We start from the raw sequence: 24217 nt of genomic DNA, 5'->3' as shown, positions 1-24217 counted from the left end.
AAAATGCAAGGCCTGCCATCCGGGTATTTTTGCTTCAGCAGTGAAAGCATCGTGAAAACAGACTCTTCCGGTGCACAGGCCCAGTGAACACGGGCACTTGCAGCCCATGCGATCAGTGCTATGACAGAAAGTCCAAGCAAATGCTGGGAAGCCGTGAGGCACCCTGGGGTCCCCACGCAAGGGTGACCCTGTGGCTGAGCCCTAAAAGAGGCAGGGGCCCTTCAGACGGCGATGGCAGAAAACACGGCCGCAGCAGCCCGAGGCCCTGGGCGGAGGACCAGGTGAGCCCAGGAGGGCAGAAAGGGCCCAGGGCTGGCAGGTCCAGCGGCTAAGGGTGGGGCGGGGACACCTGGCACTTCACGCACACTCACAAAGCTGCAGGGCCACAGCACCTGACCCCCGCAGACATCCCGCCCACCTGGGGGCTGGGGGCACCTGTTGCCTGGTGACTAACCGGGATGACCTTCACTCCCAGCAGGTGACCGACTGTACGAACGAGAACAAGGAGTCGCCCTGCAGATGCCAACTAGGCAGGAGAACAGGCCTTTCCGGGTACTGGAGGCACAATTCAAGGCTCTTCTGGACCAGCTGCTAAACACCATTAACCCGTGGAATCCCAGAAATAGAGCTAGGCCAGGCTACCATCTGTTCATGTGTTCACACGTGTGCGCAACACACCCAGGAGCCCATGTGCTGAGCCCTTAGCAAGTATCCTTCTCCCGTGAACCCCCTCGGCTGGAGGCTTGGCTCTGTATGCAGACTGTTCACGTTGTACGTTCAGGGAGTGGCTTCTGTCTATAGACTCCTTCCTGGACTGAGGTGGGCAGACACCAGTAAGAAAAACCTCTGAAACGGCCTTTTCTAATGGCCTCGCACGGCCCACGTTAGCCAGGGCTGCTGGCTTGCGCCCCTGGAGCCCCTGCCCTGCTGCTTTGTTTGCAGATCTTCCTTTGGTATGGTTGTGCTCAGGGACTGTCTGGGAGGCACCATTCTTAAAGAACAAATAACTACATATTAGAAAAAGGAAATTTGTCAGCAGGCTCTTTAGCCCCTGCTGGGGAACAGAGAGGAGCTGCATAAAGAGGTCCAGAGATGGAGGAAGGCAGTGGTTTCCCTCCTGGGCCCTCGGGACCCCCAGGAGGTCTCGATCAGCTGCTTGCCATTTCCAGGATTTCCAAAGACTTCACGGAAAGCAGCTGTTTACCCACAGAGAGGCAGGTGGTGCTGACCTCAGTGCGCCACGTACCTGGCTGTCACCGAACAGTCTGGCCTCGGTGGGCTGGCCTGACATTCCTCACCGAGTTCTGTGGGCATCACGTGGCAAAGTGGGCTGTTGCTTACGGGCGCTGAGGTAAATGGGTGACATGGTGCCAAAGGGGGAGATAAGGTAATAATAGGAGGGTGAAAACCAAGTAGCAAACCATCTGAACCAAGAGTGGAATGTTTTCATTTCCAGGTTCCAACAAAACCCGTAAGTAAGACTGTATGCCTGTGAGGCATGAGGCCATGGCCTCTGACGGCTGGCTTGGGGACCCAAGTGGCATCACACGCGCTAAAAATAGCCACTTGGACTCGGGATGGCTGACCATAGCGCTGCAAGCAATCAGGAGGTGGTTAACGCTCCACGGCGGCAACACTCACATCACCTCCAGCCGGGCCGTCCTGGAGTCATTCCCCCCTTCCGAGAGGATTTCACAGGTGTAGTCTCCGATGTCACCCGACCACGTCTGGCTAATGACAAGGGACCCGTCCTTCTCCACCACGATCCTGGAACTGCCAGATGGGGTGATGACTGCATTGTCCTTCTTCCACACGTAGCTGTGGGCCAAGCAGGGAGTCGTGAGTTAGGAAAGCTCTCCAGTTAGGATCAAGCCAGAGGGTTAGGATCTGGGCCGTGAGCGACCGACGGCCTTGTGAATGAACCAGAAGCCACTGAACTGTGTGCTCTTTAGATGGGTGAATTTCATGACATGTGAATATATCTAAAAGAAAGAATAAAGAAAAGCAACCAAATATCTTGGCCACAAGACAAAAACAGATGCTGAAGTTAAAAATGGGTCTGTGAAGATCACTGAGAAGACCGAACTGGCCTTTGGGTTTCGAGACGGGAAGTCTGTACAGTGTCATGATCACACATGTCACTTACTAACACTGTACCTCGCACTTTGCCCAGGAATGTTCCTGGAGGACAGGGGTGCTGCCTGGATAGGGGGCAATGACCGTCCCAGAACTCCTCAGAGTGGAATTACCCAACTTCTGGAAAAAGATCATACCCCATAAACTTGTTTTCTTAAAACTGCACCTCTTTCTCATTTAATTCTTTAGTTATGACAATTTTAGCACATTTTTCTTTTCAAATGTAGAATCAATTAAAAGCCTGGCCGGCCTTTGGTGTCAGTGGTCAGGGGTCACCACTTACTGCTGGACAGCGGGACATAACTGGCTTTCCTTTCCAAAATAATGTGCTCGGGTTTGCAAAATGTACCCAGCTCTTTAAAGGTTTAATACGCACAGAGCATAGACATTAATAAACTGCTTATCTGAAGTTACCCTGAGACAGAACAGACGTAGTCCCCCAAGAAGGAAATGAATAAATCGTTCGCTCTGGGGTATGACGTTCAGCTGAGATCATCCCTTAGGGGCGGTGCTCTCAGGGCAGAGGAACCCTGGGACGAGCAGTGCCCCCAGAGTGAGCCATCTAAAACCCCTCCGGAAGGAGGCTCCAGTTCTGTTTACTCACACATAGAAAGCTACAAGAAAAACGCAAAGGTCCAGAGGGATTCCGGGTGAGCTCTTGCAGAAAACCAGCTTGTCCTTGTCCCTCTGGAATCCTACTCCCAAACCATTTAGAAATGAATGTGCTCTTTTCCAGGCAACATCTTTAAGACGGCCTCCATGGACTCTCTCGGTAATCTTTGGCCTGTTAGTTTTTGTTGGTGGGTTTTCCTTTTGACATTCTTGCAACTAAACCAAACTTGGTTTTTGAGCTCTCGGGAACTCGAGAGAGCCAGGTGAGAGCACAGAAACTCACGATCTGCCAAACGTCTGCTCAAGAAGAGTAAGCAAACAGCTCAGTCTCTGAATCCAGTTAATAATGTACGCGGCAGGGGCGCCTGGGTGGCTCAGTCCATTAAGCGTCTGACTTTGGCTCAGGTTATGATCTCACAGTTGGTGGGTTCGAGCCCCGCATCAAGCTCTGTGCTGATGGCTCAGAGCCTAGAGCCTACTTGCCATTCTCTGTCTCCCTCTCTCTCTGCCCCTTCCCTGCTCATGCTCTGTCTCTCTCAAAAATAAACATTAAAAAAAAAAATGTATGTGGCAGCAGGCCCCTCCCTCTGCTCACAGTGAGGTGTTCAAGAAGGAAGGAAGGCATCTTGAGTCTATCCATTTGGCTAAATGTGTGCCTTCTGGCTGGGCTAAGGCCAGACTGAAAATTCTAGGATGACCATATCATTCTCTCTAGATTTATTTTCAGGGCTGGTTCTGAAAATTAAAAACTATTCTGAAGGTGGCAGCTCTTTGGGAAGAAGCTCACCACCCAGTCACCTGTGTCTGCTGCCCTGCATTTCCCCAGAGGGGCACAGTTTTCATCAGTACCCTCCTGCCTGAACTCGGACAAAGACGGGATATTACAATCCCTTCAGTGAGGCTTCAAGGCATCTAGTTCCCGTGTTTACGTGCATTTTCCTCTACATGCACGAGGTGACCGTGGCCGCCTTTCCTCTGGGTACAGGTCTGCCTTACTCTCCATCTCACCATGAAACCACCCTAGAGCAGAGGGAACCCCTCTCAAGTCTTACACAGCCCAGCATAAACGCTGCTGAAATCCTATTCGATCTGTCCGGATTTTTCTCTCATTAAGTATCAGCCCCTGACAAGTACGTTTTACAGATAGTGTATTAACCTTGGCAGAAAAATCATGAAAAGCTGTACTGAAGCCATGGAGTGGAACATAGCTCACTGTAAATAATACATAAGGCTGGAGTGGAAAATGGGATTTGTGTGATTAATGATGGAGCCCAAGACCGTGTGATGCCGTAATCAGGGATCTGCGGCTGAAATCAAAGTTGCCCAAATTCTCCCATCTCAACTTCATCTCCTAAGCTCCCAGAACATGAATGAGCCCCAAACGCTGTGACTGAACTGACCGGAGAGTGATCCGGGGGTCATGAGTGGCTCCGCAGTGCAGAGTGGCCGTGGTCCCCTTAATCACCACGCGGTCCTCGGGAGGGTTAACGATGGACGTACGATCTGGGAAAACACAAGTCACAACTCAGACAGAATTACATGCTTGAGACTTTCCTCCCTCAGGGGGGAATGAATTGGTCACCTAACATAAAAGCCTCCAAGTTTTCTCTGATCTTGGCAAAACGAACGTAAATGAAAGCACTCAGGGAATTGGAAGCAAGCTTTCCACGGCGCGGCCAGGGCAGTCAGGCCTCCCCTCCCCTCTGGGGCCGCTCCCCAGCCTCTCAACCCTCCTGAGGACAACGAGAACGCAGACCATATGCAAATATTCATTAGGTTCTGAGGTCTTAGGTTAAAACCGTGGTTCTTTGCCAAGACTATTAACATTCTGGTCATTTCTGCTGTCTGCACAGCACGTCATGACTTTGCAAAGTGCTTCCATTTGTATTGTTCTATTTAATGCTCACACAACCTCGTGGGGTCTGTGACAGCACCACTCCCAGCTTCCAGGACTAGAGAGTGGCGCTCAGAAGTGCAGTGGCTCGCCGAGAAAGGCCCGGCGACAGCCCTGTGGCCGGTGAACCCCCCCACCGTGCACCTGTGAGGTGGACCCTGCTCTGGCCCCAAGGAACAGAGCCCAGAACATGGGAGTCCTAAGACTAGGTCGGGGCCCAGCCTGACCGCCTTGAGCGCGGTGTCCTGGAAAAGACCTGAGCTTTAAACTGGGTGTCTGCGGAAGGGGGAGGGCGGAATCCCCCACAACGGCACACAATAGAGTAGGTAAAGGGTGGGATGTGCTCTGCAGGCCCCCCGAGAGCACACCCATCACTCTAGTGTTGCGAGGTTTTGAATCTTAGCAGATCTACAGAACTTTCTGGAGGGTGACCTACAGAGACACAGACACAGTTCTTCACAAGCTGTTAAATGTCAGGTTCACATGTTAGGGACACAAGACAAATCAGAAATGGTCAACGGAGTGGGCCACGAGATGGGACAAGACCCCTTTTTTGGTACCGGAGAATATTGGGGGAATTCGAATTTGTGCCTCTTTAGAAGTCCTGGTGTTGTTATAACACCTAAATAAATTAGAAGGGGTCATTTCTCAAAGTGGACACAAACTGTACCAGACAGAACCAAATGGACATGAAATAAAGCACAACAGTTCAGGTTCTCTTTAAGGACGGTGTTTGGACAAATGAGTCACTGATGCCAGTTAAATTTTTCTCTCTTCATAGAGATAAGCTTTACAAAGATCAGTGAGCACGATCTTTTGCTTTTTTGAACAACGATTTTTTTTTTTTTTTAGTCCTATAGATTATGGATGAAGCAGAGATGAAAAAGTACACCGGCAAGTGAAGTTAAAGGTGGGGCAGAGATACTTGGTAATGAATCCTTATGTCTGGAAAACAAATCATTCTCCAGTTCAGAAACCTGTGTTACAGATAAAGACAAAAAGCTGGAGAAATCAAAAATTTTCAATTCACTCCTAAGATATAAAAAACACTCACGTTTAATATACTAAGAGTGTTTTAGTTGGTTAAAATGATACTACAGAAAAAAACATACTTTCTATAAAATGTTATCTCTTGACTCTTAACTGTTAATTCTTACACAATGCTTATAAAATTAACCAACCTATCAGTTTTGTTGTTTGGGCTAGTTTGGGATAATATTTCCTACTCCATTGACTTTAAAAAGTCAATCTTTAATCTCTCCTGAAATGTCCCATTAAATCTTTGAATACATTTTCTAATTATTCTTTTAGAAACTGAAAAATTAATTACTCAACAGATTTCTATAAATTAGTTGTAAAAATAATCATTATCTTTTGATTAGAGAGTCCAAGGGCGTATTGACATCCCCTAAGCACAGCTGACATGATGATTAAGCCATGATGAACAGAAGGTTCCACGTGGCCTGTGGTCCTTACTCCACACAGTCAGTGCTGCAGACGCGCTCAGGGACCCCTCCGTGTTGGTGGCATAGCAGGTGTAGTTGCCAGCATCCTGGATGAAGACGGGGGTTATCTGCAGACCCCCGGATTCCAGAAGCATAAACCTAGGAATGCGCACAGAGCCACTGGCCAAAATATGTTTTCCTGAAGAAAAGTAGAGAAACAGGAATGTCAGCACCAAAACCAAGAAAATAACTTGAAATAATCATAATAAGGTGGAAACCGTATGTGCAAAAATAACCAAAGCAGTTTCCTTTCGCATTATTTAGGATGACGGAGACCAAGAAAATCTTAATTGTGCAATACTGAGAAAATGGGTTAAACCAGTTACGTCCATGTATGTATGCGACTGTTATCTTTGGTGACTGACTCTGACTTTTCTTGATACCTGTATACATCTGCAGATTTTCTATACAAAGCTATCATACATTCTAAATTGGGAGAAAAAATGTATACACAAAAGAGAAGAACCCCCTCTTGCTTACTGACCTGCATGTTTAACAGCTCTGGTCTGGGTGCAGGAGTCACATGCTGGGAGAGGTGAGAAGCCTCTACGTGGTTCACCCAGAGGTGGGCGCTCCGAGCGTGACCAGCTCATTTGTGTGAACCCGCACAGTTCAGCATATATTTGTTAAGAATGGATCGTGTGTGCTGTTCACTGAGGGACATGTGTGCCTTTGTGTGGAAGGGCCTGGGAACCACAGAGAAAGCCCATGACGTGATGCCCCTCCTCATGGGGATGGAAAACAGGTAGAATGGAGAGGGTTATGTGTCAGATGAGCCTGTGCTAGAACCATCTTTCCCCGTCTCCGCTTTTCTATTTTAGTAAAGCTCTCTGCCTTTGACGTCACTCTGCTAAGTTACACACAGGGAAGGGATCTTGGAAGGTCCTTCTGAGTCTTGTTGTCCATGAATGCTCCAGACTTTGAGCCTTGGCAGAATCCAGTCTTTGGTTTCTCTGCTTTTTTTTTTAATGTTTGTGTTTATTTTGAGAGAGAGAGAGAATGCACAGGGGAGGAGGAGAGAGAGAGAGAGGGAGAGAGAATCCCAAGCAGACTCCATGCTGTCAGCGCAGAGCCCAACATGGGGCTCGATCCCGCAAATGGTGAGATCATGACTTGAGCCGAAATCAAGAGTGAGATGCTTAAGTGACTGAACCACTGAGGCGTCCCTCTCTGCCTTTTGTAAAACCAGGCACAAATGACGTCCATATCCTGTTAGTTTCAGGTGTGCATCCTAGGCACCTTTCTTTCTTAAAGAAACAAGGGTATTATTCTTCATTTTGAATATTGCCTTCACTTCATAAATGGAGAAACTGAGTCCTGGAAGCACTTCTCCAGATCCAGCACCTATGTTTCAGGCAGCCCCTCACACGCCTAAGGTGGCCTATGAAGGGCTTAGGCAGAACACAGCGATATTCACACATTTTGAAGTCTGTTTGCTCTCGGAGACGTAAGCTCTGTGAAGCTTACAGGGCACTGTCCTTCTTACTCAGCCGGCACCCGCACCCAGCAGGCGCTCGACAGATGGCTACTCATCCTTACTGACTGAAGGCAGGCGGTGGGGGTAGGGGGCTGAGAACACGAGCCTTGGCCCAGGGGCTCCTTTCCCACGGTGGCCAGGCTGTGGGGGCCGCGCAGGCTACCCACCTCTCCTCCACGTGATGGCGGGCTTGGGCGCCCCGGACACCTCGCACCTCAGAGTGGCTGTCATCCCGTCGGTGACCGTGGTGTCCACTGGCAGCTGTGTGAACGCCGGGGCGACATCTAAGCGGGAGCGAACAGTGACATTCTCAGGGTGTGCCCCCCGCACGAGCCCAGACCCGCCTGCTGGGGGTGGCCCATATGGACTTTTATAGGACTAATCACACGGAACTGCAGCGACAAAAGATGAAAACCTTTCAGCAGTGACTATAACCTTCAGTTACTTGTCCCTCAGGAGCTGCCGATCTGTGTTTACAACCCAGAGAGAAACCCGGTCCGTGATGTAACGGACACGTGGTGGCAAAGTGCCGGGGCCCAGGAAGGGCTGTTTCAGAAGAACGGTAATGAGACGAAAGACATTTATTTAGATAAATCTAACAAGCTTGACTTCGTTACTCTTTAAAAAATAGAAAAAGCTAATTTTTGACTGTTAAATATTAACCACAAGATGACACTTTCACGAAATAATCAGATTTGAAGCCCTTCGGTAAAGGATTTCCAGGAAGTGTTGTGGGCCCAACTGCTGGGGGGCCTTCTTGTCCTGGGGGGTCGGCACGGGTCTCCAGCTCTCAGGAGCCCGGAATCGGACCGAGAGAGCCAGGGCGGCTCAGGCCGGCTTCAGCGAGGGCTAACCTGACTGTGTACCACTTGGAGAATGATTAAACTGGAAATCGCCGAAGAGCAGGGATCTGTGTGTCCCAAACCCTGGGAGGGCCCCACAGGAGCCTGGGCTGGGGTTCCCAGGAGAAGCGGATGCTGCTGCCGGCCCACCTTCCCCCAGGCGGGAGTCCCTACGAACCTCATAGGTGCCATGGGTGCCATCCCCAAAGCGTAGCCTAGAGCCCTCTGCTTCCTTGCACCTGTGGGGCCACCACCTGGACAGTGCAGCGGCCTCCTACCTGGGCCCAAGCCTTCCGCTCCTCCCTGTGCTGGCCGCTCTACACCCAGCCTTGGGTGCCCTTTGGGACCTATGAAGGATACCCCACCACTCCCTGCCGGAGGCCCTGGAAAGCCTCCCGCTGGGCCTTGGCCCTTGACCCCTCCAGCCTACCTCCTACCATGACCCCTGGCTCCTGTATCCCCAAGCTTGTTCCTCGAAGGCACTTGCAGCGTCCCCTCCCTCACCCCATGACGCGCACATCCCCCAAGATTTTGCACCTTTGGACCTCAGCTCCCGCACCGTCTCAGGGAATGATCCCTGGGCGCCCTCAGAGGCACCTCCCGGGTCACCATGGGCCTGGCCTGTTGTCTCCTCTCATGGCCCTCATCCCTGGCTAGACGAGCTCCTCCTCTCCTGCGTGTCTCCCCACTTCATGACCTCTGCCCTGGAAGGGTGAGAACCTCGCGTGTCTTCCTCAGAGCTCTATCCCCGAGCCTGACAGACCCAAGTGCCTGACAGAGATGCTAAATTAAATGTTTGTGAAATGAACGAATAAATATTGATTGCTTTACCTACTATATTTTCTTTTCACTAAAAGGGTTTTAATTTGGGAATAAAAGCCTATTTTGCAAAACCGTGTACTTACAAAACAGAGAATGTAGCAGTATCATTATCATGTATTTATTGTTCAATCTCCAGCTGCCATGGTAACCAGTTTGGTAGCACTTTTCATCTAAATTTCCCATCTGATCCTTGGAGGAACCTTGTGAACTGGGCTGAGATGGTTCAATTTTGGTGATAAAACTGAGGCTGAGAATTAAGGAATGTGTCCTAAGCCTCTCACTAGAGAAAGGTATAGGCAACGACAGCCTGTTGCCTGCTTCTATAAATAAACTTTTATTGAAACACAGCCAGGTCCATTTGCTCAGCACTGTCTGTGCCGCTCCCACGCCACTACAGCAGAAGCCAGTGGCTGTGACAGAGACCACGTCCCTCCGAGCTGAAAATACTATCTGGCTTTTTACAGATAAAGTTTGCTCCAATCAACAGAACCAAAAGACAACCTACTGGATGGGAGAAGATATTTGCAAATGACATAACTGATATTTTGGTTAGCATCCAAAATATATAACAAACTTCTACACCTCAACACCAAAAAACCAGATAATCCAATTAAATTAAATTAAACAAATAATCCAATTAAAAACACGGGCAGAAGACATGAACAGACATTTCTCCAAAGACATCCAGATGGCCAACAGACACATGAAAAGATGCTCAACGTCACCGATCATCGGGGAAATGCAAAACAAAACTACAACGAGGCATCACCTCCCACCTGTCACAACGGCTAAAATCAACAACACAAGAAACAAGTGCTGGCAAGGATGTGGAGAAAAAGGAACCTTCTCGCACTGCTGGTGGGAATGCAAATGGTGCAGCCACTGTGGGAAACAGTGTGGAGGTTCCTCAAAAAGTTAAAAAGAGAGCTACCCTATGATCCAGTCATTCTACTCCTGGGTATTTACCCCAAGAATACGAAAACACTGATTCAAAACAGACTCTTAAGGACAGAGAACAAACTGGTGGTTGCCGGAGGGGAGGGGGGCGGGGGATGGGGGAAACAGGTGACGGATGAAGAGCACACTCATCGTGATGAGCACAGAGGATGGAACAGAATCGTAGAGTCGATGTACCGTATACCCGAAAGTGACACCACTGTGTGTTTTCACTATAGTGAAATTAAAATGCAGGTTAAAAAAAAGAAAAAGAAAAGCCCCACAAGCTCCCGGCTGGCGCTTTTAAGATGTGCTTTATTTATTTATTTAAAAAAAAAATTTTTTTTTTTTAACGTTTATTTATTTTTGAGACAGAGAGAGACAGAGCATGAACGGGGGAGGGGCAGAGAGAGAGGGAGACACAGAATCGGAAACAGGCTCCAGGCTCTGAGCCGTCAGCCCAGAGCCCGACGCGGGGCTCGAACTCACGGACCGCGAGATCGTGACCTGGCTGAAGTCGGACGCCCAACCGACTGCGCCACCCAGGCGCCCCAAGATGTGCTTTAAATAATCCTAACTGATCAAAACTCAGCTTCTGGCTTAAGTACCCACTGTTATTTCCACTGTTACAGTCGTCCAAACCAGAGGATAAACTTGACCCCTGGGCAAGATTCAAGGAAGTGGTCCCTACCGTCCCAAAACAGACACACGATTCCTTAAATTCATTCGTTCTGGCAGACAGGAGCCATCTGCATACTGACACGATTTGCTTTCTCAAATGGCTCTCACACCTGAGAATATCAGCATTTTGCCTCCAAAAGGGCAAACATGAAAGGTATAATCCCATCATCACTAAATTCCACTTCATTTTAGAAGAACAATATTACAGCTGTGGAGATGAAAAAGAAAACCCACAGATACAGTGAAAGCCTTTACCTTTATTTTATTTTTCAAAGACAGAGTGCCAAAGTATTTCTGTTAATGGGATAATAAAAGAAACTTACAGAAGAACTATAATTGTTCAATAAAACTAAAATAGAAAATGGATATAAAAAATGGGAAAGCGATCAAAAGAAAAAGATTAGGAATGAGCTATTCACTGAATAGTTCTTCCAGTTCTGTCCAGAAAAATGCAGATTTTTCTTTTCTACTTCTCAGCGGAGAAGACGGCTTGAGCGCCGAAAAATCAAGGTTTGTGTAAGAGCAGGTTGGGCACCAGGACGTGGGGGCACGGTGTACCCGCTGGGGCTGCCGAGGGGCTTAGCACATGGGCTGCTCTCTGCCTGAGACGGGGCCCCTGCCGTGGCCACTGCGCCCTGCCCGCTGACCTGAGCAGATGCTACTCAGCCAAAAGTTGGGAAGCCCTGGCCCGAGGGCCCAGCCCGGATGGCCTGTCTTTCCCGACGGGCAGTACTCACTGGTGACGTCCAGGTACGTGTAGGTCTGGATCTCCCCTCCTTCGTTACTGGCAAAGCACTGGAAGATTCCGGAGTCCTCTGGACGCAGATGCTGGATGCGCAGGCCTCCGCTCGCAAGCATCTTGTATCGAGGATTGTGGAGCTTGCCGATGGAGACGGCATCCTTGTACCACTGGAGAGTGGGCAGAGGGACCCCTGTGTAGGAGTAGAAAGAAGTAGGCATTCGAAAAAATTAAATTCCAAGCACTATACACGGGGACTGAGGCAAAAATGTCTCAAAGGCTGCACGGCGATAGGCTGGTAGGCATTTTTTCATCTCTTAGCCCCTCCATCCAACTCGTATGTTGTTATTTTTCTCATCTCTGTGAAGACGCGGACACAGAGGGGCACCACAAGGAGTGGGAATGAACTCCTGATGCTGGGCTGCAGATGGTTCTGGACTCCCGGAGCCTGTGCAGGTTTGTGCTCTGGCCGGGAGGGAAAGGGATCCCAGCTGTGACCGCCCTCCGGACGGAAAGGGATGGGGGGAAAGGCCCCTGTCGCTCCGTAGGGCTGACGCTGCCCCTCGAGGCTGGGGGTAGGGTCACGGGGGCCAGAGACGCACTTGGGAAGGAGGCGGCCCTTGCAAACTCCGAATGTTGCTGCCAAGACGGATGGCGTCAGTACACACGCATCTCTTCGTGCCCGGCAGGTGGTGGGTGCACAGGGGCTAGAATGACTATTACTACAGCCAACAGCCACAAACGTGCCCCGTGTCTTCACCCCTCCCCTGCCTAGGGAGCTGGGCGTCACCCTGATGGAAGCCGAGGCCTGCCGTGGCGGAGGGGCGATGGCTGAGGTCAGTGCCCGGCGCCTCGGGTGCAACTGGTGTTCGACCGCGCACAGGGGAGAAGTCGCTTGGCCCCTGAGATGCATGTGAGTCCAGCAGGTGGCAAGAAGGGGCCGGGACGGCACCATCCTTGCCCCTGGGAGCTAATGGCAGCCTGGGCGGGGCCAACACTGACCGGGGGGGGATGGGAGGGTCAGTCTGAGGCTGAGCGTCCCTTCCTCACCCTGGTGATGTGACGGAGACAACCCAGGCCTCGGTCAGAGGGACCGGAGCTCCGCGCCATCTGGCCGGCCCGTCTGATGGAGGGTGCCGTTGGGTTTGGGAAGGGTCTACAAGGAGGACAAAGGACAAGCTCACAGGGGCAGAGCCCTTGTTGTACACGAAGGGACTGTCCTTGGCCGAGAGCATGAAGCCCCCTGCCGCTCACCCCCCCACGTGGCTCTGCTCAGCACACGGAGCCCAGGCGATGAGGGTGTGCACACTGCGCCCCGCCGGGTGCCCCCCCCCCCGCCTGGCGCCTCGCTGCACGGGACAAGCCGTGACTGGGCAGAGGCCACGTTCCTTCCCTGGGCAGCTGCCCTGGGAGGCTTGGGTGACTGACAGTGGTGGCCACCGCTCCCTGGCCCTCCCAACACGCCCAACACGGGTAAGCTGGGAAGACGCGACAGGCTGTGCACAGAAACTCCACCACGGCACCAGACCACGGCACCCAGAACCGTGGTGGGCACACGTATGCTTGCCGTGGGCCCGTGGGAAATGCGCAGAGATGTTCAGGCTGCTTCTGTACCTCAGTTTCTCTACGCGTGAAATTAATTTAAGTAAAGCATGTGTCGGCAGTGATTCATGGTGAAAGCACACCAAAATCACTTGATTTCAGATGCTATGTAGGTGTAAGATGTCTTCTTTAATAAATAAAGTTAACGTTGTGAAATATTTCAAGATAATGTATTTTCAGATTCTGTTCTTTGCCTTAATTATGTTTCCTGTCACTTTTCATTAAATCAGGAAATTAAAAAAAAATCCATTTCAAGGTAAAAGCATAACCAATTCATGTAAAATCTCATAATAGCAATTACACGATGTAGCTTTCATGAAGAATAACCACTTCGCATACTGCTATCGTTTCATTGTCAAAATTAAAAGAAAGCAGTAAATTATACGATGGCAGCGTTGAAAGGCCTGTTCGATACATATTTACAAGTCTGTATGGTAACAAGCAGTTCACCCTGTAGAAATCATGCAAAAAAAGCATTCTCTTGTCAAGGGAAGAGCTTAAGATTGTCATTTATCGAAAAATAATTGTTAGGATATGGGGAACTCAGTGCCTTTCTATTTTAGGGCAATTTAGTGGCATAAAAGGAAATCTTATCCCCTGCAGGATTGCAGACTCTGCCTTCTAAAATCCGAGCACCCTAAATACTGCATAGCTTCACTTTCAGACCATCGTGGACCTCAAAAACATAGGTTTATGCGAAAAAAGAGAACAGGGGCGCTCAGTCAGTTGAGCATCCGACTCTTGATTTTAGCTGAGGTCATGATCTCATGGTTCATGGGATGGAGCCCCACGTTGGGCTCTGTGATGGCAGCATGGAGCCTGCTTGGGATTCTCTCTCTCTCCCCCTCTCTCTCTGCCCCTCCCCTACTTGTGTGCATTCTCTCTCAAAATACATAAATAAAATGAAAAATAAAAATAAAAAAAGAGAGAACAATACAACCCGTAGCTAGGGAGAGCTTTCCATGTCGTTCACATCACTCTCCTCTGCCCCTCCCCAGGAGGCCTGAGCAGAGCCAGACCAGAGGAGGGCGCGAGCAGGACAGGTCAGCAGGGCTGCTGTGAGCTGACCAGGGGCTGAGAACCGAGCCCCTCAGCCAACGCCCTCTGGGCCGAAGCACGGTGGGTAGAGGTGCCCACGGCAGACACCGATCACTACAGGAACCATCAGGGCTGTTCACAGAACACCACTACTTTTCAGAAACGAAGAACGACATGCCCGGACCTGGGGACTGGTGCACATGTGCTCTGGGTCCCAGGACCTCAGCTCTTCGGGAGAAGCCAGGCGACCTGGCCAAAGCCCTTGCTTTGGTAGCTGATGGGTTTGGGTTTGGATCCTGCCTCCACTGCCACGTGACCGCCAGCAGGTGGTCCAGTATTTAATGAGATGCTCCTGCATGCGAGATGCTGGGCCATGATTTTATAAGTAGCTCATTTCATCCCCCTGGCTCTGTGCCTTGAGCACGTTACTGACCCTCGCTTTCTAAGGTCTTGTTTTCAAATGTGTACTCTGAGATAATAGTATCTCTTTTATGAAGCTGTTTTGAAGATTTACAAAATCGTGAGCAATCCTTACTCTCCGAGCTCTTAGAATAAAATACCCAGCCGTAAGATGGACAGGTTTAAACATTAAAAAAAACGTCCTTTTTCACTGACAGTTTCCAGAGCACTAGCATAGCTATTGTTAATGAAATTGCCTTTAAAAAGCTTGTCTCAGTTATGGGTTTTAGTGTAATTATTTGTGCTGCCTGACAGGCAACGGAGACTATGGACAGCTCATAATCAAGGCATGGGGACGAGGGGGGAAATTACTGGAATAACAAAGAAAAAGTCAACCCAAAACTGGAAAGGCAAAAAAAAAAAAAAAAAAAAAAAAAAAAAAAGGAAGAATTTCCTGTGCAAAGAATTTAAAACCATCTCTCTTACTAAGGAGAACACATAGGCGTGAGCCTCAATCACCCCAAGGACGAGAAAGAAGTTCTTGCCCCAAGTCTTGGGGGGCACACTGGTGGAATCCGAGCACTGGAAGACAAGACTGTCTGTCTCTGTCGGGACGGATGGGGTTAAGGCCTCCCTGTCACTCCTGTGGGTGACAGGTACTATCTCTGCTCTGCAGGGGAGGAAGCAAAGGCTCAGCAAGGCCAAAAACCTGCCTCAAGGTCACATGCCCCGTAACAGAGGTCCGCTATGTTCCAGAGGCCCTGTGATTGACGTCACTGTCAACGTGTGTCCCCATAACGATGAGGATCCCGCCCTGGAAAATGCCCCTCTGCGTCACGGCTGCGTGGGGAGCAGCCTCCCCACACTCACCCATTGCTCGACAGGCGATGTCCACGGTTTCTTCCACGTCCACTAAAATCCGACGCTCGGGCTCGGCGGTAAAATACGGTGGCTCTTTAAACAAGAAAAAAAAAAAATACCCCTAAGCAAAAGAGGTGTATTTCAGATGACCTATATAGCCTGAAAAAGCTTGGACTCCTTTTGAAAAGTACTTCCAAAAAGTTCATTAGTTACCATCGTGCACACAGACTCAGAATTCGGCGAGCACAGGCCAGAGGCAATTTATATTCTAAGGTTTGAGAAAGCAAATTACTACTCAGGGTGATGGCTACTTTTTCGTATATGGGCTTGAATCACGGAATATCTTAATTCACGTTTTAGAAGGACGATCCCAAGAGGTTCATAAAGGTTTATATTTACAGCACAGTATTTTATAGGCCAGTTTGCTTCAGTATCTAAACTAAGCACCAACGCATGAAGCATGTCAAATAAAGTGCCACAGCCAGGCATCCGGCCTGTGTCAGGGCCTCTGTCACCACAGCCTATTAACATATTTCTTTAAAGTCTTAGCAGTTCTCTTCTCCAAAATATAGATTTACTACTTCAATGGAAGGCTAAATAATAGGTAAGAGAGGAAAGAAAAGGGCCCCTCATCCATCTTTAGTTGCAGAGGAAAGTCCACTGCTTGTATATCTCTACATACTCCCCTCGCTTATTCAACAAAAAATAGTGGGTGTATTAAACAGTGAATCTCCTTGGAGAGTACACTGCAGTATTTTTCTCGGTTTATTCAGCGAAACTTCAACAGTGGCGTGGCCAGATTCATCCAGTATGAAGGCGGTAGTGATTTCATGATCATGATAACAAAAGGCTGTAGCATTCATTTGCTGCGTGATAATTAATTTCTGGGCATGGTCTTCCCAGAGTGGCTTATTTTCACTGTAACTGTGTTGAAGGTGGACAGTACAGCTTGGCATGCCTCCTATACCGTCGGGGGCTCTGAAACAGAGCGGAGCCTAAGGGAGGGAAAGGAGAAGTGGAAACACCCTTCCCGAGGAGTGAGCGAGGGGCAAAGACCGAAGGTCTCTCAATGAGGGTAAAGTGTGGCCCCAACTCTGTAATCACCGGGGCCACTCAGGCGGCCACCATCTGCCCACACACCCGCTCTGGCTGAGGCCAGGGCGGCACCCGCACTGGAGGACGCAGACCCCTCCACTGGGCTTTGGTCGTGTGTAGACCGGGCCTAAAGACACACCGCAGAGATTTACGGTCTCTTTTGAAGGTGGTCTTCACTGCATACACTCAAATGTTCACATTCAGCCGCATTTCCTCTATCAATAATCATGACAGCAGCAATATTTGTATTCTAACGATGCAGGAGCAGCGTCCCGTCAAGGCCCTTGTGTGTAGGTCATGCCCCATATTCATCAGTGAATGCTAAAGTCGATATCTACCTCCATGGTCCGATGGAAGGGACGTGAGGGAAAAGGAAAAAAAAAAAAAAAAGACCAAGTGAAGAAGTCAACATTCGCCTCTGGTTAATTACGGTTCTCCTTTTTTAAATTAAACATCGTATTTTGAGGTCATTGTAGAGTCCACACGATTGTGAGAAATAATAGAATAGAGACCCCAGGCACCCTCTACTTAGCTCGCCCCAACAGTGACCTCTTGCAAAAAACTACAGCCCAACATCACACCCAAGGTACTGACAGTGACACAGGTGACCTGGCCTCCTCCCACCCTCCCCCTCACCCCCAGTCTTGCTTGTACATGTATGCGGGAGCACGCACGCGCGGGTGAGGGTTTAGCCCTACACGATGTTACCAGGGTGCAGGCCTCTGTATCCGCAGTCAAGAGGCAGAATGGGTCCGTTACCCCAGGGTCCCACACACTGCCCTTTCACGATCATGGCCACCCAACGTCCCATCCCTCGTGTCCGGCAACCACTCCTCTGTTCTCCGTGTATAATTCTGTCATTTCAAGAATGTGACAGGAACAGAATCACACAGCATGTGACCTTTGGAGCTGGTTTTTTTTCACTTGGCCCAAGTCCCGTGAGATTCATCCAAGAGGAAGTGCACTTTGATGATAAAAACCCACACAAATGAATGGTCAACGTGTCCAGGGCCAGACAGCCTTCCCCAGGTACCGGGGAACTCACTCCACGGTGTGCCCTTCTAGTACCATCGTCCACACCTGGTGTCTCTCTTCATTGCAGTGGGAAGAATGGCCCCAAGGTGTCCACCCCCTAGTCACCAGGACCTGAGAACATGTCACGAGGGCTACATGGCAAGATGGCCTCAGCCGGTGTGATTAAGGCCGTCGACGTTAGAGCACAGAACTGGTCTTGGATTAGCCGGGTGAGCCCAGTCCCATCGCCGGGGCCCCTAAAAGCAGCGGCTTCCTTGCCGTTGGCAGAGGAGATGAACTGGCTTGTGCTGCTGGCTGTGGAGAAGAAGGTGGCCCAGGCCAGGGGGAGGGGCCCTGGAGCCTAACGGTGACCCCGAGCAACAGCCAGGAAGCATGCGGGGACTCCAGTCTCACAAGCCACGCGCAAGCCCACGCACAAGACTCTGCCCACCCCAAGGGAGCCTGGAGGTAGATCCTCTCCCAAAACACTCAGGAAAGAGCCCAGCCCACTCAAAGCCTTGACGCTGGCCTCCTGACACCAGCAGCAGAGAAACCGGCTGAGCCCGCCCGCGGGGACTAGGGGACCCGAGCAGCCCCTGGGCTCCAGCTCCTATGCAGGAGGCAGCTGTGGGCAAACGCCGTGTTGGTCGTGAGCTCAGCCCTAGCACCCTTCTTCTGCACAGTGCCCCCGACCTCCTCGGGCAGGGTCCCCCCTCCACACTGGAGCTTCCGTGGAGAAGGACGGTGTCCTCCTCATCGCTGTCTTGGTAGCGCCCCGCACGGTCTCAGAGGAGACGCAAAAACTGTCTGCTGGAGAGAGATACACTGGAGGTTACCAAAGACCTTAAATCCTTGAAGCCCTTCGGGGAGCAGGTGTGTCCTATTCATCTTGGCAAATCCTCCCTGTTCACGCTTGGCCCACGCCAGTGCTTCAGCCCAGGGGCTCGCACACGCTGTGCCCTCCACGAACGGCTGGCGTGTGGGCAGGAGGGCAGAGACGGCCTGGGAGCCCTGGGGGACAGACGGTCCCCAGAGGAACACCCTCCCTGCTCCCTCCTGGGGCATCACGGCCAGCCCGCCAATCCCGCACACAGGGCAAACGACCCAAACACCGCTGGTTGTTCGCCTTGTATGAATTTTCCTCGCTTTAGAAACAGCTCTGTAACAGCTCTGTTTTCTGAGCTTCATTCGGCCATGACCTGTGCTACAGAGAAGTTCTAGCTGTGACGGGGCACCAATGATTAACGTGGGTGCTTCTAACACAGGCCATCTGGAAAACCAGAAAGGAGACATCTTGAGTTTATCCTAAACCAACGTGAATGAGTTATAGGGCAGCGCGAGAGGGTTCGGCTCACTGTAGGATTCTGTTCTGGCCACATGCCAAGACAGCCTCTGCCCCCTGCACCTGCCGTGTGAGGGTCAGGGCGCCCCTCCCCACAGCCTCGCACTCACTGTGCTGAGTTGTGACAGCCTCGTGAAGGGGCTGCCTCCTGCACGAGAATCCCTGATGCCTGGGAGCATGGCTACCTCTCCACCCCTCTGCCCCCGGTGCTCCGTACGGTGTCAGAGATGGAGACTCGATACATGGAAGTGGAGGAAAGAAAGGCAGAGGAAGACGGGAGGAAGGGAGGAGCGGGGGAAGGGAAGATTTTATGTTGGGGTTCGGACATTTGAGAGGGGCTCGCTCTCAGTTCGGTACAGGTAGAACTTCGCGATTGTGGCACTGTTATCAGCCAAGAGACGTTACGTGTGATTTGTGATTCTGATGACAGTTATGGTATTGGAGTTCCTGGATGATCTGCGTGTGCAACACAGAGACCGCTCTCTACTGCACCCACCCTCCCCAACCCGTGTGTGAGCACAGCGGGAGCCGGCGTGCCAGGACGCCGGCGCTCACTGGAGCAGGGCAAGCATGTGAATGGTGGTGACAGGAGAAAGCGTCGGTCTGCCGGTCGGGACCGGAAGATGGGCGCAATATGTCTCACCACGTCTGAGACGTTGCAGTCGTGGGTAAGAGGCATCGCTGTCTTATTTACCACCAAGAGAGGAGAAAACGCTTCCGTGGACTGTGAGACACATCCTGCTTTCAGAGACACTACTTGTGGAAAACGTGCCATGTGACCAGCTGCTGGTAAACAACCAGCGTCCCCCGTGCTGTGACAGAGTTGCACCACCAACTAACAAAGCCACCGTTTTAGTGCTTCTGTGACCAGCGCTGCCTTTTACTGCTCACGGTAGGAAGCGGTACGATCTCCTACCTTGTCTACGTTTTACAGAAGCGGAAACTGAGACCAACAGAGGCAGGGGGCCTCGTTCGAGCCAGTGGGTGGTGCTGGGAGAGTGTGAGCCCAGGCCTGTCCCCACAGCCCGCCCTGTTACATGCAGTGCCCGGCTGACCCACCAGGATGCTGGCACGCACGCTCTGGAGCAGGTGGTGACCTCGGGGAGGGGTCTCGAAGGACACACAGACTCACCACCAGGTGAGGTGGGGCCTGGGGCGGAAAGGCATTCATCCCAAGCACAGGTAGGCACAGGTGCTCAAGAGTCTGTGGCTGCAGAGTGCTGGGTTGGCCTCCCAGAGACACAGACAGGGAGATGAGGTTCACGGCCACGGTTTACCTGGGAGGTGACAGAAACGCCTCCGGGAGAGGCAGGGCAGCTGAAATGAGCACGTGACCAAGTCGGCTCATCTACTGGGAAAAGCCAAGATGGAGCACGACCTCCAAATGATATCCCCATCACAACAGAGAGGGAGCTCCACTGTCTACCCAGCGGTCCGTCAGATCTGTGTTCCAACCTGCCACGTGGTGAGTGCCTGGGCTCCGTGTGGTACGTGCCTGGCCCTGTGCAGTGGGCGCCTGGACTCGGGGGCCAGGGAAGGCCACAGGAAGGAATGGCGGCACTGGCGGTCAAGGCAGGGAGGGCGAGGGGACATGCCGGCAGACGGAGGCGTCTGCCTCACCACATGGGGTGTGAGTGGCAGGGAGACGGGGGAGGCCATGGAGGAGGCTGTGGAAGGGAACATGGACCCAGGAGGCCGGCGTTCCTGGTCACGCGGAGTCACCAGGACCTCCGGCAGGTATGACACTGCCCGCAGCCAGACCCCCGCGATTCCCTTTAAACCTCAGAGATCGAGCGACACGCCAGAGAGGCTGACAGGTGGAGTAGAGGGCGGCCACTGGTCTGTCTTGTCTCGTCAGTGTGCGATCAAAGTGACCGAAAGCCAGTGCGCTCCCGCCTTCTTCTAGCTGCCTGTGCAGGGACACCTCCCTGCCTGGCCCCACGGGGCCTGGGGACCCTCCCTCCGTGATCTCCCAAGCCGCTCCGGATTGACAGAGGCACTCTTCAGGGCTTTTCCAGGGTGATTCAACCACAAAATCCTACCTGTCACAGCAAATTCTTATGAATAAAAGGGGATGTAAATCCACATTTACATTCGCAGACTGTATACCTTTAAAAGCCAGGACATGCAGAGAGACGGGAACTCTAGAGAATACAGAGCAATCTGCTTCGGGATTCAGCTGTAAATGCAAAACCAAAGTTCACATGATAGACTTGAATATTTTTAAAAGGAATTATGAGGAAAACAAACATTCTGGTTTCTAGGAAGATAAATTTCTTCTCCTGTTTAAATTACCTTAAAATGTTTTAACACAATCTAGGGCTGTCTCCTGGAGACTTCCCTGCCACAAATTTTAATTTTGGTTCGCTCTGTGCTGTCTGTGCTCATACAGCTACACACAGACCCTCGTGGGGAGTCCTCGCAGGGAAGGGGGCTGTGGGGTTTCTGCCTCGAAGGCACAGAGAGCGAGCCAGCCAGAGAGCCAGCACAGCCCCCAGCATGGAGTCGGCAGCGGTGTGGGTCTCCAGGCCTGCTTTCCCGATACTTTAAAAATCTCTGTGCTCCGCTCGGAGGGGCTGACAGGTTGGCGTGTATTTGACAGAGTCGTTCACGGGCCGTGGAGCCTTTTCACAATGGCTTAAAGGAACGTGATGCACTCTGGGCAAACGGCCTTTTCTGCAGGATTTCTCCGTACTCTGGCCAATGTCATATGAAAATAGGAGCTTTTATTTTTTCTTAATTTGTGAAGTGGTAAACGGCAAAATATGTCACGTGAGGAGCCACTACCCTGCCCGGGGCTCTCTGCGGATTTGACCCTTCTCGTTTCTGGCTCTCTTCCTCCCGAAGAGGAGAGAGGAGGTGGAGATCCCCCTTCCTGGGGTCGGCCTCCAGGGGACCTCTTACCTGTTGCGGCTACCACTCGGCTGCACAGGTCACGACGACAGTGACCGCAGCCACTAGGAAGACCAGAAAGTGTTACAGGAACTGAAGAACGTAAGAAATAAAGGACCTGCCTCACAATTCAGGGTCATCTTCTCGCAATCCGAAAATAAAGCGAGGCCTCCCTCTGCCACCACACCAGGCACGCCTCCCGGGCACCGATGCTCGCCAGCGTGCGCCGCGACTCCCGTGTGCCTCATTTTAACTTCTCGCTCTCCTCGGCTCAGGAATGACACTTGGCGCACGTTCTAGGGGGAGCGGCTCTGTTCCCACTTTTTAACCTCATGAAAGGTATTATCCAGAAGTTTCTTTTTCTGGGTCAAAAGATCTCTGAAAACTGATCATGAGAGCCCGGGGAGAGTAACAGAGGAGCTCAGTGGTGCAGGGGTCGGCCCAAGATCTACGCCACAAGGACCTCACCCCCCGTCCCCCATGCTTTATGATCGGAAGTATCCAGAGTACCACCTCTAGTAGGTACTCAGAATATCAGCGCTTTGGATTTAAGGGGTTTATGTTCTCAGAAAAGGAAGAGCGGGGTGACTTTGGAAGCTCATCTAACTGCGCCCTCATCTCCTGAGCGAGAAAGAAAGCCGGTGAAACGCGGGTGTCGCTGTGCCGTTTCCCAGGACGTGCCTGTGTGGGACCGCCACGTGAGGCTGCGGGTGATGCTAGGCGGCTGAGCATTACCTATGATAGAAAGAAAGGCTTTCGCCGTGGCTGGTTCGAAAGTGCTTCCCGTCAGTGTCGCCTCGCAGACGTACGCCCCGGTGTCCGCGGACGTCGGGTTGCTGATGGTGAGACGTCTCCCAAAGCCGTGGAGCCCACTGGTGACCCTCACCCCGTTTCTCTTCCAGTTCACGCTCAGCAACTCAACAGGCCTGGGAGAGCATTAGTGACGATAATTGTGAGTCACGCAGACGGCAATAACAATAATTTGAGGCATTCAGCACAAGCCTGACAAAGCTAATTCTACCAGGAACCATGGCGGGCTGAACAGTGGACATTTAAAAATCAATCCAGACACAACTGTGCTCCCTTGCGGCATGCGTCAACAATACACTGCGCTCAAGGGCTACTGAACAAGGAGAGCTAATTGGAGCAGCAATGGACCATAAGTGCTAACGACTCCATGTGCTCGGGAAAAGAATGTTTAAAATAAATACTACTAGGGGACACGGCTACACGGGAGTCATGATCACGGGAACTCGATTCTGGAGCCACCACGAGCCAGGCCGAGAGCACCTCGGACTGTGGAGGAGAGGAGGGATTAACTCTTTCCAGTGCCCCCGTGGGATTTCACTCCTGGCTCACCCTCGTCTGGAGTCTCTGAGGAGGAGGCCCTCCACAGTCCCCCACGGCTAAACTGAAAAGCGGTGCTTTCTGGCACGAACATCACCGTCAACGTAAGTACTGCGGCACCAGGCTGGGGAATTCGGCTCCCTGTCTTCCCGGCCCGCTGTGCTCATAGCCCCGCTGGACACACAAGGCCACCGTTGCTACAAGGGCAGAGCACACGTGTGGTGCGTCCTTCCACTCCAGATGAACCTCACGGCAGTTATACGGGCTCTGTAGGCCCAGGGGGCGACCGGCAGCATACCTGGCGTTGGCCACGCATTCCAAGGTGATCTCGCTGGACCCGGCCACCACACTTCTGTTGCCTGGGGGGATCACAATGACGGGAGCCACGGCTTCGGGGGCGCCAGCATCTCCTGTGGCAGAGAAAGCAGAAGACCATGGGACCCTCCGAAGTAGGGAGGACGTGGAGACCGGAACAGAACGAACAGGGGGTCTTGTCGAGCCACGGAGACGGGACGCCCGGGCGTCAGGACCCTACCCCAACCTCCCCCCGCCCTCCCCGTGAGAAGCCCTTGGGCGAGGACACTGTCACTGGCCTTCATCCGGCCGTGGGAGCCTGGTGTGGAACCCACGGCCAGTAAGGGTACGTTCTGGCAAGAAATCGAGGGAACCAGAGCGTCACAACGCCGCCTGGACGTCACGTGGCCAAGGACTGTGGAGTGAGGAACGTTTCCCGAACTGCTGGCTGACTTTGTTGTTTTATTGACTTAAGACTTTGCTTATTGAGTTACCTAGTCCCCCCGCTACTTTCAAATCTGCTCAGTTCCACAAATATTCCGCGTGTCGGGCACTCTGCTGGGCACGCGTGGTGCTCGAAAGCGGCCGGCTCTCGTACTTGGGCCCAAAGGGGACTCCCCGGAGCAAACACATTCAATCAACAAAGGGTTCTGTTCTGCCCGTGTACTTTCAATCCTTTTTCCTTCTCG

The 24217-nt window shown here is 51.7% G+C and overlaps 1 protein-coding gene across 1 annotated transcript in view; it reads right to left on the bottom strand.

Moving 5' to 3' along the window:
* The window catches only part of SDK1 (sidekick cell adhesion molecule 1), a 530100-nt gene that overhangs the window by 213434 nt on the left and 292449 nt on the right, over window positions 1–24217 (bottom strand). The window contains exons 5-12 of the mRNA XM_040455762.1: window positions 23533–23644; window positions 22623–22813; window positions 15554–15637; window positions 11643–11837; window positions 7792–7908; window positions 6119–6286; window positions 4149–4251; window positions 1642–1818 (exon numbers count right to left, since the gene is read on the bottom strand). Coding sequence (XP_040311696.1) covers window positions 1642–1818; window positions 4149–4251; window positions 6119–6286; window positions 7792–7908; window positions 11643–11837; window positions 15554–15637; window positions 22623–22813; window positions 23533–23644 — 1147 coding nt within the window. The remainder of the gene's footprint in view (window positions 1–1641; window positions 1819–4148; window positions 4252–6118; window positions 6287–7791; window positions 7909–11642; window positions 11838–15553; window positions 15638–22622; window positions 22814–23532; window positions 23645–24217) is intronic.

The sequence above is a fragment of the Herpailurus yagouaroundi genome, unplaced genomic scaffold, assembly GCF_014898765.1.
Source record: "Herpailurus yagouaroundi ecotype Mexico unplaced genomic scaffold, PumYag 216, whole genome shotgun sequence".
NCBI lineage: Eukaryota > Metazoa > Chordata > Mammalia > Carnivora > Felidae > Herpailurus > Herpailurus yagouaroundi.
The sequence above is the reverse complement of the archived record's forward strand: the minus strand, read 5'-3'. Positions and strand labels throughout refer to the sequence as shown.